This window comes from Macaca nemestrina, chromosome 7, assembly GCF_043159975.1.
Source record: "Macaca nemestrina isolate mMacNem1 chromosome 7, mMacNem.hap1, whole genome shotgun sequence".
In the NCBI taxonomy this organism is placed as follows: domain Eukaryota; kingdom Metazoa; phylum Chordata; class Mammalia; order Primates; family Cercopithecidae; genus Macaca; species Macaca nemestrina.
The window spans coordinates 19,068,669-19,088,757 of NC_092131.1; the positions used below are offsets into that span (position 1 = coordinate 19,068,669).

The 20,089-nt window shown below is 41.7% G+C and overlaps 1 protein-coding gene across 19 annotated transcripts in view; it reads left to right on the forward strand.

Annotated features, from left to right (window-relative positions):
• Positions 1-20,089, forward strand: part of LOC105467670 (EMAP like 5) — a 220,783-nt gene that overhangs the window by 22,750 nt on the left and 177,944 nt on the right. For 15 of the 19 annotated variants that reach the window (XR_011625648.1, XR_011625649.1, XR_011625650.1 and 12 more), the window contains exon 1: positions 6,937-7,587. Coding sequence is in view for 15 of the 19 variants with exons in the window: in XM_071099734.1 (XP_070955835.1) it covers positions 7,391-7,587 (197 nt within the window). In the remaining 4 variants the exon portion in view is untranslated. Of the gene's footprint in view, positions 1-1,679; positions 1,773-4,414; positions 4,507-6,936; positions 7,588-20,089 lie in introns of those variants that run through there. The other 4 variants (XM_071099740.1, XM_071099742.1, XM_071099741.1 and 1 more) reach the window with 3 other exon arrangements.

A 20,089-nucleotide genomic window follows, 5' to 3' on the forward strand; every position in this document is an offset into this window, starting at 1 on the left:
GAACCAACCCAAATGTCCATCAGTAATGATAGACTGGATAAAGAAAATGTGGTGCATAAACATCATGGAATACTATGCAGCCATGAAAAAGGATGAGTTCATGTCCTTTGCAGGGACATGGATGAAGCTGGAAACCATCATTCTCAGCAAACTAACACAAGAACAGAAAACCAAGCACCGCATGTTCTCACTCATAAGTGGGAGTTGAACAATGAGAAAACATGGACACAGGGAGGGGAATATCACACACCAGGGCCTGTTGAGGGGTGGGGAGCTAGAGGAGGGATGGCATTGGGAGAAATACCTGATGTAGATGATGGGTTGATGGGTGCAGCAAACCACCATGACACATGTATACCTATGTAACAAACCTGCACGTTGTGCACATGTACCCCAAAACTTAAAGTATAATAAAAAAATTACCCATCATATTACAAAACTGTTCACATTTTGGTATCTTTTGTTCTCGTCCTCATTATATTATATAACTGGGCTCATTCTATATATATGTTTTTGTATCTTGCTATAAAACATTTACATTCTATTATGGGAAATTTGTAATGTTGCCAAAATTTATCTGCAAAACCCCTTAATTATTGATGGTTTATAATTGGGCATTTAGACTTCCATATTTTTTATTGTCCTAAGTTATGCTGCGATAATTTTTTTTTTAAAGACAGAGTCTCACTCTATTACTCAGGCTGCAGTGCAGTGACATGATCATGGTTCACTGCAGCCTTGAACTCCTGGGCTCAAGTGATCCTCCTCCCTCAGCCTCCTGAGTAGCTAGGACTGCAAGTGTATGCCACAATGCCTGGTTAATTGTTTTTTTTTCTTTTTGTAGCAATGAGGTCTCACAATATTCCTGAACTGGAGCAATTCTCCCCCTTTGGCCTCCCACAGTACAGGGATTAATAGCGTGAGCTACTGTTCCCAGCCTTTTGATAAATATTTGAACATGAATTTCAACATGAATCCTGATTTACATTTTTTTCTTATTTCCTTGTGACAGGTATCTAGATGAGAAATTTGTGGGTCAAAGGATAAGAATATTTCAAGGCACAAGATACCAATTCCTAAATTGCTTATAGCAAATGTTGTTAAAAGAGGGGAATTGGCATGATCAGATAAATGATTTTTTTACAGCTAACTCAGGTGGCAGAAGCTAGGGAAAAGATAATTACAGCTTGGACTAAACTGTGGCAGTGGGGATTAGGAAAGTGTGGATGTAGACATGGGGATGAGGTTTAGTAATATTTCTAAAACAGAGCCAGACTTGGTGACTAAATATTGGAGGTGAGAAACAGTAAGGAACCAAAGGTAACTGCCTACCTTTCCAACCTGCCTAACTGGGGTAATACTGATATTAAAAGAGAAAGTGAAGATGGCAAGGTGTGCAGATGTGTAGGACAAGACAATTTGATTAGAGATTTCTTTGATTTGAATTATATACGGTACCAGTTTTTAAAGGCTTTAGGTGGAATCTAATAGGTATTTGAAAATATAGTTAATAGTAGGGAACATCTGCTGGTTTTACCTGCCTGGCATGTGGTGCTAGCTTCAGGAGTTTTTTTTTTTTTTTTTTTCTGAGGAGGATCTTTGGGTGGCAATCTGGTTAGAAGTATTGTCTTACAGTTGCATTTATTTACTAAACATCTGTTTTATGATTTAGATTGCAGGTGTATTTGGTTTGGTAAATGAAGACTGGGGAATGCTAAAGCACCCAAGTCAGCCCTGTGCAGCCCTGCTGGCCCCCATTCTTTCTTACTCCGGTAATACCATTTTGATTTTCTTTGGGAGGATCACTCCATCCCTACTCCTCGTTCCTGTGGTTTTGGCGCACCTGGTGCTACTCTATGGATCCAAAGGCGATATATAAGTCAGCCAATCAGAGTTAACCAGGCTAAAGTCTAACAGTTTCCAGGGGAACTGCTGAGAAAAGCTCTTTCCACAGTGATTGCTAAGCGAGTGGGATATAGAATTGGAGTGGCTGGCAGTTATTTTGCTTGTCTGGCAATGAAGTCTACTCAAAGTAGAACTGAGTTAATTCTGATGACCTGTTTTGTTGCTGCTGTTGTTTTGTTTGTTCGTTTTGTTTTTTTGAGACGGAGTCTTGCTCTGTCGCCCAGGTTGGAGTGCAATGGCGCATTCTCAGCTCACCGCAACCTCCGCCTCCCGGGTTCAAGCAATTCTCCTGCCTCAGCCTCCTGAGTAGCTGGGACTACAGGCATGAGCCACCACACCCGGCTAATTTTTTTGCATTTTTAGTAGAGGCGGGGTTTTACCATGTTGGTTAGGCTGGTTTCAAACTCCTGACCTCAAATGATCCACCCGCCTCAGCCTCCCAAGGTGTTGGGATTACAAGTGTGAGCCACTGCACCCAGCCTGATGACCTGTTTCTGATGACATCACTTGAGCCCTAGGATTCAAGTGAATTGATGCCAGTTCTAGAACTTTTCAGTCTTATGAGGCATTAAAATTCCCTTTTTATCTTAAGCCATTTGAGTGGGTTTCTGTCACATACAACCAAAGAAGTCCTGACTAATACAGTATTGGATATCAAATAAGGTTCAAGCCTGGACATAGTGGCTAACGCTGGCTCACGTCTATAATCCTAGCACTTTGGGAGGTTGAGGCAGTAGGACTGCTCAAGCCCAGGAGTTTGAGGCTAGACTGAGCAACATAGTGAGACCTCATCTCTACTAAATAATAAAAAATTAGCTGAGTGTGGTGACACATGCCTGCAGCCTCAGGTACTTGGGAGACTGAGGTAGGAGGATCAATTGAGCCCGGGAGGTCAAGGCTGCAGTGAGCTGTGATCACACCACTGTGCTCCAGCCTGGGTGACACAGCAAGGCTCTGTCTCAAAAAAAAAAAAAAAGAAAGAAAGAAAGAAAAGGTTCAGGTTTTCAAGTATTCAAGATACAACTAAGAGGAATCCTATTGTGACTGCACAACATTCTCTTTTCTAATTAATGGTTGATAAATATGTAGGGAACAGCTATTGTAGTACCAGGCACTGTGGTAGGCTCTGCATGTATAATAGGCTGATCAAAGGTAAGACTATAGATACAGATACAGATATTTTTTTGAGATGGAGTTTCACTCTTTGTTGCCCAGGCTGGAGTGCAGTGGTGCGATCTCAGCTCACTGCAACCTCCACCTCCTGGATTCAAGCGAGTCTCCTGTCTCAGCCTCCCAAATAGCTGGGATTACAGGCGCCCGCCACCATGTCTGGCAAATTTTTATATTTTTACTAGAGACAGGGTTTCACCATGTTGGCCAGGTTGGTCTCGAACTCCTGAACTCCTGCCTCGGCCTCCCAAAGTTCTGGGATTAGAGGTGTGAGCCACCATGCTAGCTAGAAGTAATTGCATGACTTTTTTTTTGAGATGGTGGCCTGCGCCACCACACCTGACTACTTTTTTTGTATTTTTAGTAGAGACTGGGTTTCGCCATGTTGTCCAGGCTGGGGAATTTTGGTTTTTATGTTTTCTACACTTTGCCTTAGATTTCTTTATAAACCTAAGGGTAGCTAATCAGTAGCCAGCACATGATTTATTTGCCTGAATTTTAGAAATATTTCAAATAACTCGAATTGCATACTAGGAACTCAAGTTTCAGGAACTAGATTACCAAAGGGGGTGATATGGTTTGGCTGTATCCCACCCAAATCTCACCTTGAATTGTAATAATCCCCACATGTCAAGGGTGGGGCCAGGTGGAGATAATTGAATCATGGGGTTGCTTCCCCCTACTGTTCTAGTGGTAGTGAATAAGTCTCATGAGATCTGATGGTTTTATAAATGGAGCTCCCCTGAACAAATTCTTCTTGTCTGCTGCCATGTGTGACTTTGCTCCTCTTTGCCTTCAACCATGATTGTGAGGCCTCCTTAGCAATGCGGAACTGTGAGTCAATTAAACCTCTTTTCATTTTTTTTTTTTTTTTTTGAGACAGAGTCTTGCTCTGTCGCCCAGGCTGGGGTGCAGTGGCCGGATCTCAGCTCACTGCAAGCTCCGCCGCCCGGGTTTAGACCATTCTCCTGCCTCAGCCTCCCGAGTAGCTCGGACTACAGGCGCCCGCCACCTCGCCCAGCTAGTTTTTTGTATTTTTTAGTAGAGACGGGGTTTCACCATGTTAGCCAGGATGGTCTCGATCTCCTGACCTCGTGATCCGCCCGTCTTGGCCTCCCAAAGTGCTGGGATTACAGGCTTGAGCCACCGCGCCCGGCCACCTCTTTTCTTTATAAATAACCCAGTCTCGGGTATGTCTTTATTAGCAGCATCAGAATGGACCAATAGAATACAGGGGGTATTGGCGCCTTCGTTTGGAATACTTAACAAATGTCCATTTGTTGATGTGTATAATTTTTTGTTTCTTTCTCTCACATCCTTATGTGCATTACTTTCACAGGATACAGATGATGGAATATCACCTAGCAATAAGAGCTTCATTAAGCTTTCTGATGTGACACTGGTAATACTGGATTATATAAAGTTGTGAGGGTAAGAACTGATCAGGCTTGCTTTTTTCTTCCTCTAGTATTCATGAATGGTTCATTTTCTAGCCACCTTTGTGCCTCAGCTGTCTCTTTTGGTTTTGAGTCGCCAGTTGAGGATGGTTTAATTAAGAACGTTTTTGCTTCACACTCTACCCTTGGGTCATTAAAATCGTAATGGAAAATATGAGAATGGGAAAATAAATCATGTAAATCTCTTATTAATCTGAGTACTTAAGTTTGTATCATAGGATCCACAAGGTATTGTGCTGAAAAATCTGAAACACAGAAAAAAGTATATTCTTCCACCTCCTTGTCTCATTAAATTTACATGTAACCAGTAATTAATATATCACAAATGTATAGCAACAAAATATTTAATCTTTTCTAAGTTCACTGCTTGAATTTAAGTAATCAACAATTTTCCTTTTTCTCACAGGGGGATTTCAAGGAACTCACTAGTGAATTAGAACATATTCTTACTAAAAAACAAAAAACGCTCTGCAGGTGACAAAGAGAAACGATGTGCTTTTGCCCAGGGTACCCTACATGGGCCTCAGAGCCACTTCTCAGGCCTGATTTCTTTCTTTCCAGCAGCTGCCAGAAAGCTATCCTGCATTCCGCTTTTTCAAATTCTGCCCAGAATGGAAACTCTTTCAGTTTACTTTTCATGACATTTATGTAAATTCCTTTCAGATGGCCTTTATTTCTTGCATGTAAACTGCGTGTAGATTAGAAGTCATAATCAAAGCCAAAACGGTAATCCTGTCTCAAGTTAGTAATTGGCATCTTTGAGGAAGTAGACATGGGATAACATCTATTCCAATATATCTGTACCACACAGGAGTCCACCCCTTTTGGAGTCATATTTCTTGAAACGATGGTAGTTTATTTTAGCTTTTGTCAGATATCTGTCTTGGTATTTCCTATGGAAATCAAACAGTAATTTTTAGACAATAAGGGTTCATATTGGTATATCGTGAATTAGTATTTTTTTGTCGTAAATCTTTTTTTTTTTTTTTTTTTTTTTGAGACGTAGTCTCGCTCTGCCGCCCAGGCTGGAGTGCAGTGGCCGGATCTCAGCTCACTGCAAGCTCCGCCTCCCGGGTTTACGCCATTCTCCTGCCTCAGCCTCCCGAGTAGCTGGGACTACAGGCGCCTGCCACCTCGCCCGGCTAGTTTTTTGTATTTTTTAGTAGAGACGGGGTTTCACCGTGTCAGCCAGGATGGTCTCGATCTCCTGACCTCGTGATCCGCCCGTCTCGGCCTCCCAAAGTGCTGGGATTACAGGCTTGAGCCACCGCGCCCGGCCTTTTGTCGTAAATCTTGTGGCTATCCTGAACTTAACACTTTTTAAGTTGTGGATTTCAAATTATTTTTACAGGTATTGATAAATCTTGTTCATATTCCTGTTAGAAGAGGACACTTGGGAAACTGAGTAGGAGGGGAAATGACATAGTCAGGAATTGATTGCTCCCAATACTTTTGTTACAGGAGTTTTCTACAGGATCACAATTGAAGTTATTTAATTAAGAGTAACTGTTGGTGATGTCCCAAACAGTAATTTTTTTAAAACTCCAAGTACAATTTTTTTTTTTTTTTTTTTTTTTTTTTTGCAATTCGGAAATCAGATCTCACGTGTCAATTTACGATCTAAAGTCTACTTTCAGCTTTGCGGTCACTTAAGGAGACATACACTTAGAACCAGGCGCAGTGGCTCAGGCCTGTAATCCCAGTGCTTTGGGAAGCCTGAGGCAGGAGAACTGCTGAAGGTCAGGAGTTGGAGACCCGACTGGGTAACACAGCAAGACCCCGCCTCTACAAAATAAACTTAAAAACAAAACAAAATGTTTGCCGGGCATAGTAGTAGGCAACTTTACTCTTTACTACTCGGGAGACTGAGGCGGGAGGATCGCTGGAGTCCAGGAGTTGGAGGCTGCAGTGAGCCGAGATTGCGCCACTCCACTCCAGCCTGGGCCACAGAGTGAGGCTCTGTCTCTAAAAATAATAATTTAAAAGCACATTTAGGAAGCTCGGCGTCATTCCAATGTCTGGGTCCGAGAGCACTATGAGGCAGCAAGACACACAAGGTATCAAGCGTAAAAAAGAGAATTTAGCATCCCTGTGTGGATTTTCCCAGGCATAAACGTGGCCTACGCTGGGTGCAGGGACCCTAAGGAACAGGCAGGCGCTTCCCGGTTGAGGACACAAAGCAGCGGGAGCCTGGGGTCGCCGAGGGTCAGCCTGGGCTTGAGCGGCTCAAAGAGGGAGGGCTCCGCGTCCCGCGCGCGTGTAGAGACGCGGTCCCAGCGACTCCGCAGCTGGACCGTGGGCCGGCGAGCTCCAGCCTCTTCTCGGCTCCGGGAGGGGCGGAGTGAGCGCGGGAGGGGGCGGGGCCACGCCAGGCCGCGCGCCTGCCGCTCGGCTCGGCTGGGCTCGGCTTCGTTCGGTTCGGGGGTGCGCGGCGCGGGTCCGCCAGGCTGTGGCTACGAGGCCGCGGCGGGGCGCGAGCGCCGCAGGTGACCGGGGCGGGGAGCTGCGTGCGCTGGCGGCGGCTGAGGAGCTGGAGGCGGGCCCTCGCTCTCGGCCCAGGCGCTACGGGCTGAGGAGACCAGGCTAGCCGAGGCGGGCGAAGGGCTCGGGGCATCCACCTGACAGCCGGCGGCGCTCGCGGCCCTCAGCATGTTCCGCGAGGCGAGGGTTTTCCTCCCGCCTGTGGGCTGAGGCGGCAGCGGCGGCCCCCGAAGCGAGATGCACCTGCCGGGCGCGGCTTAGAGGACGCGGCAGGCGGGAAGTCCCGGCCGCCAGCGGGAGGGCTTTCGTTGCCGGGCCACCACCGCCTCCCGCCGCCGCCGCGGGCCCGAGCGGGAGCGGCGGGTGGGCGCCCCGACATGGCGGCCCGGAGCGCCCCGAGCTGCCACCTGCGGCTCGAGTGGGTGTACGGCTACCGGGGCCACCAGTGCCGCAACAACCTCTACTACACTGCGGCCAAGGAGATCGTATACTTCGTGGCGGGGGTCGGCGTGGTGTATAGCCCGCGGGAGCACCGGCAGAAGTTCTACCGGGGCCACAGCGACGACATCATCAGGTACCGGGGAGCGGGGGCCACCGTCACCCTGCGAGCCGCTCCCGGAGTTTGCACCCGCGGGTCCCTCTGGACGCCGTGACCGCTCCTGCACGGAGCATCACCCCGAGGGGAATCCGCAGCTGTCTCTCTGGTCCCGAGTCCGCCAGTTAACACGCTGCAAACGCCTTTCCCCTCTTCCTCTTCTAGGGACTCTCTCTCGGGTCCGTGCAGAAAGATCAGGTCCGCGGATCCACCGGGCACCCGGTTTGACGGCTTTGTGCCCTTTCACACTCCATCAAAATTACGCAAACTGCGAAAAGGTTATTTTTGTAGCACTTTATTCCTTTAGATCCTGTGAGAAATTTGTTATTAAATGCATTCTTAAAGCACCCGGGGTGGGGGAAATCCTTTACCTAATAAAGGACTGATGGAAGCACAGCAAGCCGTGGGCTGGTCCCGGGGAGCGCGCCCAGGGTGGCGTCCTGGAGGGCTCTCACCTCCTGGCCGTAATTATTAGTTCAGGTTTCACCGCCTGCTAGTATCAGCAGAAACCCCCGGCAACCTCCAGGCAATTCACTGGATGTTAAAATATACACACCTGAAGGCAATTTAAGGTCGGTCTTATCTGAAGAGGCTGCTAAAAATAACTTCGTTGATTTCCAATTCTCTTCATTAAAATACTCCTAAATAAGCTACTTTTGTATTTTTTTAAAAAATTAAATCGCGATTGGGGTGCTATTTTTAGTCTTCCTTTGACAGTATCTCAAAGTTGGTCCCAGTACTTGTTTACATTTCTTCAGTGAGCGGTATATTTGAAATGTAATTTTCAATCAGTGTCTTAGAACTTTTGTGGTAAAGTCAAGAGCTTCAGAAATCATTCTAGGCCACTGATTATTGCCTCAAGCACAGCGTTTTTTGTCCTTTACGGAGGAAAACATTAAAAGCAATTGAGAATGTGTTTGTGTGGTGCTCTTGGGGTTTTATCAAAGATTCTATGATTTGGATTTGGTTACAAAATTTTTTCCCTCATGTATGTTGCACAGGATTTAAATTGGGCATTTCAAATCCAGTAGCTTGGTTCGAAGTCTTGTAGGTAAGAAGCCCTGGTACTTAAATTCCACAAATAAAGTTGTTCTTCTGTTTTGCGTCTCTGTACATCTATAATGTGTAAGAGGGAAAAGGAGGCCTAGGACAAACAAAGGTAGGGCAAGATGGAGTAAAGATAAGAAGAGCCAAAATTGGGATTGCACAATAAGGAATGAGGTGGTGCTACGTATTCAGTTTTTTGTTTTGTTTTGTTTCGTTGGACACCAGAGTACTTTTTCAGATTGTACTTAATGTATTACTTTGAAAAGGTAACTGATAAGTCATTTCATTTTTCTCAGGCTGGGACTCTGTATAGTGGTGATTAGGGTTACAGACCTATTATAATAGCCTAAATTGCTGATGGAAAAACAAAACAAAACTAAACCCAGAGTAATTATTTGTCTTGTTATTTATCCCAAGAGTAGAGTTTACCCCAGTGTCTTGTCTTTTTCCCTAATCCTTTCAAGTCTCTCTTCTTTCCCGTGTGTTAGGTCTCCTAAAGTACCAGGCATAGTAGCTTTACCTAATTGCAGCAGCCTTCACTGAAGCCCTGCTCCAGATAATTTAGTCTGTTAGGTTGAATTCAGCTGGTGGAGTAAATGTGAAGGATTTTGAGGTCTTCTCGAGGTACACTTGTATTGTTTTTACTCCTTGGGGGTTTTGAGAGCAGTATAGCACTAAGGTCTTCTGAAACTAGACATGATTTATTTGGTGAGGTAAATTACATCTTGTTCTTCTGGCAGTAATTAGAAGCTGTATTATATGTCACATCACTTAAATTTCATAATTATGTTTCAGTAAACTCTAAGGAAGGTAATGCTTTGACTTTCTTTTGGTACAGTTGCACAACTCATACAAAACAACAAACATACTCGAATTTCTCATAGTTGAATACGTGCTTATGATTTTATCCAAATGATACATCTTTAATGTATAACAATGAAAATAAGTTTCCTGAAAAGTTTCAATGGGGTAGTAAAATCTGAATCATACAGCATCTTGAAATTGAAATTGGTGGCACAAATTTAATACAATACTAAGAATATAATTTAGGAATCAGTGAAAGGGCTCTGGACATTTTATTTCAAATAGTAATGACAGATCATGTTTGTGAAATATATTGAGCAACTATTAAAACCTCTGAATATTTTTTCAGTTCATTGTTTGACTTGTGAGTATAGAAACAACTCTGGTAATTTTTAAATTATGTCACAGCAGAAGATGTAATGTAATTTGTAATTCACAAATGTGATGCATAGTGAAAAACAATGTTGCTGTAACCTTAGCCTTAGTAATAAAAAGTCAGTGCTGTTTTCATCATCTGTTTTGTTTCCACCTTTGTCTGAAACTTATGTAAAACTTATTGGTCAAATATTACTTAGTCTGAGGATAGAACTCTTCCAGAATGAGCAGATCATTGTCCTCAGGTTTTGAAAATGTGATTGCAATGTTGGTGGTAAAGACTGAATCATGACTAGTCTATCATTTGCTTACTCGTTCTCTGACCATTTTATTATCACCGAGGATTGCCAGTGGTGGTGCCATATGACATCTCATCATTTTCTCAGTGTTGCTTGTAGTTCTCCATCTTCTTTTTGCCATCTACCTGGGTATACTTCTCTAGTCATTTATCTTTTAGTTATATTTATCTCAGTAACTGATTTATATAGCAATTAGTTTCAGTGTCAGAAATAATACAGGGCTTTTTGGGTCACTTTTTTGGTCTTTTTCTCAAAATTCTCTAGTTATTTTATTATAAAATCTATAAATCTATAAAATCTATATCTACAAAAACCTCTAGTCTAGATTTAAGACTAAGTTATAAAATAAACCACTACCAGTTTTAGCATAAGATGCACATCTAGATCTTGGTCTATATTTTAAAACTTTTGCCAAGTTGTTAAAAGAATGCGATAGCTTTTTTTTTTTTTTTTTTTTTTTAACTGAGACAGGCTCTTGCTCTGCATCACACAGGCTATAGTGCAATAGTGCAATCGGTGCTCACTGTAGCTTTGAACTCTTGGGCTCAAGTGATCATCCCACCTCAGCCTCCCAGGTGGCTGAGAACACAAATGTAGGCCATGTTACCGAGCTATTTTTTTTTTTTCGTTAACGATGGGGTCTCTGTATGTTGCCCAGGCTGGTCCTGGACTCCTTGGCTCAAGTGATCCTCCTACTTCTGCCTCCCAAAGTGTTGGGATTACAGGTGTGAGCCACCGTGTGCAGCCAGAGTGCAATATCTTTTCAAATTTATTATTCTAGGTACTTCCCATCAGCAAATTTTTGCAAGATTATTCTTAAGGATATTATTGACAGTTTTTAAATCATCTATACCAGTGAAGACCATTAGTGGAATATAATTAACTTGGGGCATTTTGTTATTTGATTCTGTTCTCCTTATGGGAGTAATCAGGGCCTATTGTTTATGTATTACGTAGTTGTAGAATTTAGAATGCTTTTTTTTTTTTTAAACATAGTCAAAGTGTCTCATGAGTTGGTGATGAGCTCAAATGACAATGCATCTGAAATATTTTGAAAAGTATACCATACTATATGGTTGCAGGTTAAAATAATAACTGTTCATTGCTTCTATGTATGGCTTTTTTAAAAGACAAAATGAAGGGTGTAGAAGCTATTTTCTTTATTTGTGGTAAATGTTCTTTAGAAAAAATACTGACCAAGCCTTATTGTAATCTAGCAAAAGTGGTTTTTGACTGCTCAGTATTTATGGTATAGAAACTTAATTTATTCAATACAAGTCAAAATTGTAATTGGAAAAGCGATTCCAAATGATATTTCCATGGTAGATAGATTTTTTTGTGTGTTTATATGGGTTCACAGTAGCAACTTTTTAAGCTGTGGTAGGAATTACTGGAAACCTACTTGTGGTCTACTTAATGCTTCCAGGTACATGTTCACGATTTCCCAGACCTGGCTTATCTTCAAAATAGTTTGAAGAGCTTTTCACCAGTTTCTAGCCTTTTGCTCAAATGCACGAAGTCAGAATTTTTTAAGGTTGGAGCCCAGGAATCTATTTTTTAAAAAGTGTCTCAGATTATTCTGTTTGGGAAACACATTGCCCCAACCATGCCTGGAATTCTTAAGCAGTTTGAGAAATGGGCACAAACCCTATCCTCAAACCTGATTCCAGAATTTTCTTAAGCACTGTGCGATATGTAGAAGTAGTGCTTCAAAAAGTATTAGAAAACATATTTAATAAAATGTCCCTGTGCTTAAGTAACTAGAATTAGATGGACGTAGCATTTATTTATAGACCATGTAACAATTATATTTGGTAAGATTTCATTTTATGTGTTGCAATATCAAAATATTTATGGTTTTTAAAATATTGCATAATTTAAGGGATAAAATTAAGAGATATTTTCCAGGAAAAGTAGGAATTAACTAGAATAATAGTTGAAGTTGTAATAGATGTGTATTAAGTATATATTCTTTAGGGATAAGCCAGATTATTAGATTTACATTTAATAACTATTTTCCTTTATTTTATAATGTCTTGTGTGCAAATATGCAGACAATTAATAAAACATGTTTTGGATATACATTAAGGAAAACGTGGAATAATGAATTATTAGAAGCTATTAAGAACTTTTATTTCAAAGTTTTCTCATCCAAGAAATATTTGTTGAGCTTCTGTTTTGTGCAAGAATCCCTGACTTAAGATACTCAGAGTTTAGACACAATCAAATACTCAATGAGAATATGTATATTAGGAATAGCACTAATGTCCCTGTGATATGGTATGTACACGGGGTTATAAAAAGTTCACAATGATGTTTCTTATAGAATATAATACCTAAGCTAAGTCTTTAAGGACAATAGGGAGAAAGGGTCATCAGAAGAAATGAAAGAAGGTATAGCATTCTGGGAAGAGGTAACATTGTGTGCAGTGGTTTTGTGTTATGAAAGAATATTTGAAAAATTTGCGTATACTCTCTTCAGTTTGTTTTCTCCCATTTACTCTTGGCTTTGTTCTGTTTCACCATAGCAGTTCTTGTTGAGGTTACCAGTGACCACTGGCATTGCCAAATCCAGTGATTATCAGTTCTCATCTTATTTGATTTTTCATCATGATTTGACTTAGTTGGTTCATTAGTCCGTTTTCACGCTGCTGATAAAGAGATACCCGAGACTGGGAAGAAAAAGAGGTTTAATTGGACTGACAGTTCCACATGACTGGGGAGGCTTCAGAATCATGGTGGGAAGTAAAAGACAGTTCTTACATGGCAGCAGCAAGAGAAAATGAGGAAGATGTAAAAGCAGAAACCTCTGATAAAACTATCACATCCCGTGAGACTTATTCCCTGCCATGAGAACAGTATGGGGGAAACTGCCCCCCGTGATTCAAATTATCTCCCACTGGGTCCTTCCCACAACACATGGGAATTATGGGAGTACAATTCAAGATGAGATTTGGGTGGCGACACAGAGCCAAACCATATCAGTTGGTTGCTCACACCTTCTTAAGACCCTTTCTTAAGTGGCATTTGGCCCATGTCTATTTCTTGGTTTACTTGTTCTTTCAGCATATATTTACTGAACACCTATTATTTGCCAAAAACTATTCTTATCACTAGAGATATGGCAGTGAACCAAACAGATAAAATTGCCCACCCTTATGGAGCTTTTATCTACTGGGTGGGGAGATACAGAATAAAGAAGGTAAATTTTATATATGTTTGTAAAATTTTATATATGCATGTATATATGTATAGTTTGTAAGGGCTAAGGAAAACAAGGTGAGAAAATGCGATAGAAACTATTGGGGGCCGCCGTGGTGGCTCACGCCTGTAATCCCAGCACTTTGGGAGGCCCAGGCGGGTGGTTCAGGAGATTGAGACCATCCTGGCTAACACAGTGAAACCCTGTCTCTACTAAAAATACAAAAAATTAGCCGGGCGTGGTGGTGGGTGCCTGTAGTCCCAGCTACTCGGGAGGCTGAGGCAGGAGCATGGCATGAACCTGGGAGGTGGAGCTTGCAGTGGGCCAAGATCGCGCCACTGCACTCCAGTCTGGGAGACACAGTGAGTCTCCGTCTCAAAACAAAAAAACAAAAAAACAAAAAAAAAAAACAAAGAAACTATTGGGAAGAGTTTAGATAGGTATTTAGATAGGGTGGCCAGGAAGACCTCACTGTAAAGGTGACACTTAAGTAGAAAGTAGGAGGTGAGGTAATGTGCTATATGGATAGCTGAGGAAAGGACATGTTAGGCAAAGGGACTGTCAAATGCAAATGCCCTGAAGCAGAATGCCAGTGTTTTTGAGGAACAGTAAGAATATTCCTCTGCTGGAGCAGAGTGAACTTGAAGGAAAGTAGTAAGAAATGAGGTCTGATGAGCTAATGGTGTTGAGGGCAGATTTTGTAGAAGTTTATAGGCTGATGAGAGGATTTTCACTTTCCCATCTGAGAATGGAAGTTATTGGAACTATGTAATCAAAATAGTGACATAATTTGACTTATGGTTTAACAAAGTCACTCTGGCTCCTATATTGACAACAGACTGAAGAGGGAGGGACAGGATGCAAGCAGGGAGACCACTTAGGGGACTGTTGCAGTAATCCAGTCAGGAAGTATTGGTGGCGTGGACTCGGGTGGTAACAGGGAAAGTAGTGAGAAAGAGTCAAATTTTGTATATGTTTTGAAGTTGAGGTAGCATGATATATTAATGGATCACATATAAATTGTGAGAGAAAAGAAAGGTCAATGATGATCACAGAATTTTTGGTCAGAACAATTGAAAGAATGGAGTTACTGGCTACTGAATTGGGAAACAGTGTTGGAAAAGCAAGTTTTATATTTTGGACAGAAGGAAAGATCAACAGCTCTGTTTTATTTTACTAAATATTTTTGTTTTTAATTTTCGTGGGTACATAGTGTGTCTATGGGGTACATGAGATGTTTTGATACAGGCAAGAACTGTGGAATAATCCTATAGAGAATTGGGTATCCTTCCCCTCAAGGCTTTATCTTTTGTATTATAGAGAATCCAGCTGCAACTTTTTAGTTATTCTAAAATGTACAATTAAATTATTGACTATAGTCACCCTGTTGTGCTATAAAATGCTGTTATTCATTCTAACTCTTTTTTTGGACCCATTAACTATCCCTACATCCCCTTAAGTCCTCCACTACCCTCTCCAGCTTCTGGTAATGTCCTTCTACTCTCTATGTTAATTAGTTCATTTGTTTTGATTTTTAGATCCCATAAATAGGTGGGAACATGCGATGTTTCTCTTTCTTTACCTGGCTTATTTCACTTAACAATCTCCAGCCCCATCCACGATTTTGCAAATGATAGAATCTCATTTTTTTATGGCTGACTAGACTCCGTTGTGTATATATACCACATTTTCTTTATCCATTCATCTGTTGATAGACTATTACGTTGCTTCCAAATCTTAGCTATTGTGAACAGTGCTGCAACAAACATTGGAGTGCAGATATCTCCTTGATATCCTGATTTCCTTTCTTTTGGGTATATGCCCTGCAGTGGGATTGCTGGATCATATGGTAGCACTATTTTTAGTTTTTTGAGGAACCTCCAAACTGTTCTCCATAGTGGTTATACAAAATTACATTCTCTACATCCTTGCCAGCATTTGTTATTGCCTGTCTTTTGGATATAAGTCATTTTAACTGGGGTGAGATGATATCTCATTGTAGTTTTGATTTGAAATTTTTTTATGGCTTCGATCTTGTTATTTGTTTTATTTGTTATTGGTCTGTTCGGGTTTTGGATTTCTTCCTGCTTCAATCTTGGTAGGTTGTATGTGTCTAGGAATTTGTTCATTTCTTCTAGATTTTCAAATTTAGTGACATAGAGTTGGTCATAGTAGCCACTAATGATCCTTTGAATTTCTGCAGTATCAGTTGTAGTGTCTTCTTTTTCATTTCCAATTTTATTTGTATCTTCTTTTTTTTTCTTAATTGGGCTAAAGGTTTGTCAATTTTGTTTAACTTTTTTTAGAAAAATAGCTTTTTGTTTCATTGAAATTTTGTATTAGTTTTTTAAAATTTCAATTTCATTTATTTCTGCCCTGATCTTATTTCTTTCTACTAATTTTGGGTTTGGTTTGCTCTTGCTTTTCTAGTTCGTTAAGATACATCATTAGATTGTTTATTTGAAGTTTTTCCTCTTTTTTGACGTAGGCACTTATAACTTTAAACTTCCCTTTGAGTACTGCTTTTGCAGTATCCTATAGGTTTTGATATGTTGTGTTTTCACTTGCATTTGTTTCAAGAAATTTTTCAGTTTCCTTTTTAATTTCTTCATGGACCCACTGGTCATTCAGGAGCATATTGTTTAATTTCCACATACGTATTTGTATAGTTTCAAAAATTCCTCTTGTTATTAATTTCTAGTTTTATTCCATTGTGGTCAGAGAAGATGCTTGATATTATTTCAATTTTTTTCAACATTTTAAGACTTGTCTTATGACCCAACATACAGTCTATCCTTGAGAATAATCCATGTGCTGAGGAAAAGAATGTGCATTCTGTAGCCATTGGATGAAATATTCTGCAAATATCTATTAGATCCATTTGGGTTATAGTGCATAGTAAGTCAGATGGTCCTTTGTTGATTTTCGGTCTGGAAGATGTGTCCAGTGCTGAAAATGGGTTGTTGAAATCTCCAGCTATTATACTTGGGCCTGTCTCTTTCTCTAGCTTTGATAATACTTGCTTTGTATATCTGAGTACTCTAATGTTGGGCACGTATATATTTAAAATTGTTATATCTTCTTGCTGAATTGACCCCTTTGTCATTATATGGTGACTTTGTCTGTTATAGTTTTTTGTCTTGAAATCTATTTTTTCTGGTATACTTAAGTATAGCTACTCTTGCTCTTTTTGGTTTCTATTGGCATGGAATATCTTTTTCCATCCTTTTATTTTCAGTCCATGTGTGTATTTATAGGTGAAATGTGTTTCCTGGATCAATGGAAGATCCATTGATCTGTTCCATTGAACTTTTCCAATGGATCTTCCATTGATCTGTTCATCCATTCAGCCACTCTATCTCTTTTGATTGGAGATTTTAGTCCTTTATATTTACACTGTCCTCCAGACTGTGGCCGTCTTCTCACAGCTCTACTACGCAGCGTCCTAGTAGAGCTGTGTCGGGGGTCCAACCCCACATTTCCTTTATGCACTTCCCTAGCAGAGGTTCTCCATGAGGACTCCGTCCCTGCAACATACCTCTGCCTGGACATCCAGGTGTCTTTCTGTTTTTCTTTCTTTCTCTTTCTTTCTTTTTTTTTTTTTTCCCCACGGAGTCTCATTCTGTCTTGCCCAGGCTGGAGTGCAGTGGTGCAATCTTGGCTCACTGCAACCTCCAGCTCTTGGGTTCAAGGGATTCTTCTGTCTCAGCCTCCTGAGTAGCTGGGACTACAGGTGTGTGCCACCACACTGACTAATTCTGTATTTTTAGTAGAGACAGGGTTTCATCATGTTGGCCAGGCTGGTCTTGAACTCCTGACCTCATGTGATCCATCCACCTTGGCCTCCCAAAGTGCTGGGATTACAGGTATGAGCCACTGTGCCTCATCCAGGCATTTTCATACATTCTCTGAAATCTAGGCAGAGGTTCCCAAACCTCAGTTCTTGTCTTCTGCACACTTGCAGGACCAACATCATGTGGAAGCTGCCAAAGCTTGGGGCTTGCACCCTCCAAAGTCATGTCCTGAGCTGTATCTTGGCCTCTTTTAGTCACAGCTGGAGTGGTGAGGACATAGGGCACCAAGTCTCTAGGCTGTACATAGCATAGGTGCCTTGGACCTGGCCCCGGAAACCAGTTTTTCCTCCGAGGCTCGGAGCCTGTGATGGGAGGGGCTGCCACAAAGGTCTTTGACATGCCCTGGAGACATTTTCCTCTTTGTCTTGGCAAGCAGCCTGTGACTCCTCATTCTTATGCAGATTTCTGCAGCAGGCTTGAATTTCTCCCCAGAAAATGGGTTTTTCTTTTCTACTACATCATCAGGCTGAAAATTTTCCAAACTTTTATGCTCTGCTTCCTCTTGAATGCTTTGTTGCTTAAAAATTTATCCCACCAGATACCCTAAATCATCTCTCTTAAATTCAGTGTTCCACAGATCTCTAGGGCGGGGCAAAATGCTGCCAGTCTCTTTGCATAGTAAGATTGATCTTTACTCCAGTTGCCAACAAGTTCCTCTTCTCCATCTGAGACCACCTCAGGGTGGACCTTTTTGTCCATATCACTATCAGCATTTTAGTCAAAGCCATTCAACAAGTCTCTAGGAAATTCCCGACTTTCCCACATCTTCCTGTCTTCTGAGCCTTCCAAGTCTTTAGGAAGTTCCAAACTTTCCCACATTTTCCTATCTTCATCTGAGCCCTCCAAACTGTTCTAGCCTCTGCCAGTTACCCAGTTACAAAGTTGTTTCCACATTTTTGGGTATCTTTACCAATCTAACAAACTAAAACAACTGAATTAGTTTGTTCTCACACTGCTAATAAAAACATAAGCAAGACTGGGTAATTTATATAGGAAAGAAGTTTAATTGACTCACAGTTCTGCAGGGCTGGAGAAGCCTCAGGAAACTTACAGTCATGGCAGAAAGGGAAGGAAACATGTCCTTCTTCACATGGTAGCAGCAAGGACAAGTGCAGAGTGAAGACGGGGAAAAGCCCCTTATAAAATCATCAGATCTCATGGGAACTCACTATCATGAGAATGGCATGAGAGTACTCCTCACCATGATTCAGTTACCTCGACCAGGTCCCTCCCATGACTGGAGATTATGAGAACTACAATTCAAGATGAGAATTGGGTGGGGACACAGCCAAACCATATCAATAAGAAATGCAGAAAGGGGATAAGGATATACAAAATAAGTGATGATTTTTAGTAATTAGTGGTAGTGAGAGGTGAAGCCAGCTGGGCTTCTGGGTCAGCTGAGGACTTGGAGAACTTTTCTGTCTAGTAAAGGATTGTGAACACACCAATTAGCACTCTGTGTCTGGCTAAAGGATTGTAAATGCACCAATCAGCATCGTAAAAATGGACCACTCAGCACTCTGTCAAGTGGACCAAGCAGTGCTCTGTAGCATGGACCAATCAGCAGGACGTGGGCGGGGCCAAATAAGGGAATAAAAGCTGGCCACCCAAGCCAGCAGCAGCAACCTCCTTCGGTCCACTTCCACGCTGTGGAAGGTTTGTTCTTTCGCTCTTCGCAATAAATCTTGTTGCTGTTCACTCTTTGGGTCTGCACTGCCTTTATGAGCTGTAACACTCACTGTGAAGGTCTACAGCTTCACTCCTGAAGCCAGCGAGACCACGAACCCACCGGTTGGAACGAACAACTCCAGACGCGCTGGCTTAAAGAGCTGTAACACTCACTGCAAAGGTCTGCGGCTTCACCCCTGAAGTCAGTGAGAACGCGAACCCACCAGAAGGAAGAAACTCCGAACACACCGTCTTTAAGAACTTTAACACTCACTGCAAGGGTCCACAGCTTCATTCTTGAAGTCAGCGAGACCAAGAACCCACCAGAAGGATCCAATTCAGGACACCGTTATATCATTGGCATTGTTATTCTGAGTCTGTGGTGTGTGCAAGGTGGGATAAAACAAATCAGTAATTTTGGGACATTCTAATTTATTAATCTATTATATTTGAGAACCAAAATTCTCAGGATGGAAGAAGAAAAATCAGGAGTAACTGTCAAGAACTGTGAACTTACTGCAGTTTTACCCTACTGGAAAGTTACTAGGAACCTACCACAATTTCTTGGATGCTGACGGAACACATCAGCTTCTGGGTCAGAAACGAAAGGGTTTATCACTTCATATATGCACAGCAAACAGCACGAGCACTGTTTGTGTCAGTAATCTTTGCCCACCTAAACCCACAGGGTGATATACAGGAGCCTAAACTGTGAGTTTGCATCACAGCTAAGTAACCTGGGGTTTATGGAAACTGAATCTTTTATAATAGGCTGCAAACAAACCTGCTTGTGATAGTTAGTTTTCTGTGTCATCTTGACTAGGTTATATAGTACCAGATGATTTAATCAAACATTAAGTGAGCTGTGAAGATATTTTATAGATATGATTAACATCTTATCAGTTGGCTTTCAGGAAAGGAGATTATTCTGTATAAGGGGCCCCACTCAGCCAGGCACGGTGGCTCACGCCTGTAATCCCAGCACTTTGGGACGTTGAGGCAGGAGAATCGCCTGAACCTGGAAGGTAGAGGTTGCAGTGAGCCGAGATCATGCCTCTGCATTCCAACCTGGGTGACAGAGACTCCATCTCAAAAGAAAAAAAAAGAAAAGATTGCAACATCAACTGCTGCCCTGCCCTGTGGATTTTAGACCTGTCAGTCCCCACAATCGTGAGCCAATTCCTTGAAATAAATCCCTTTGTATATATTCTATTAGTTCTGTTTCTCCG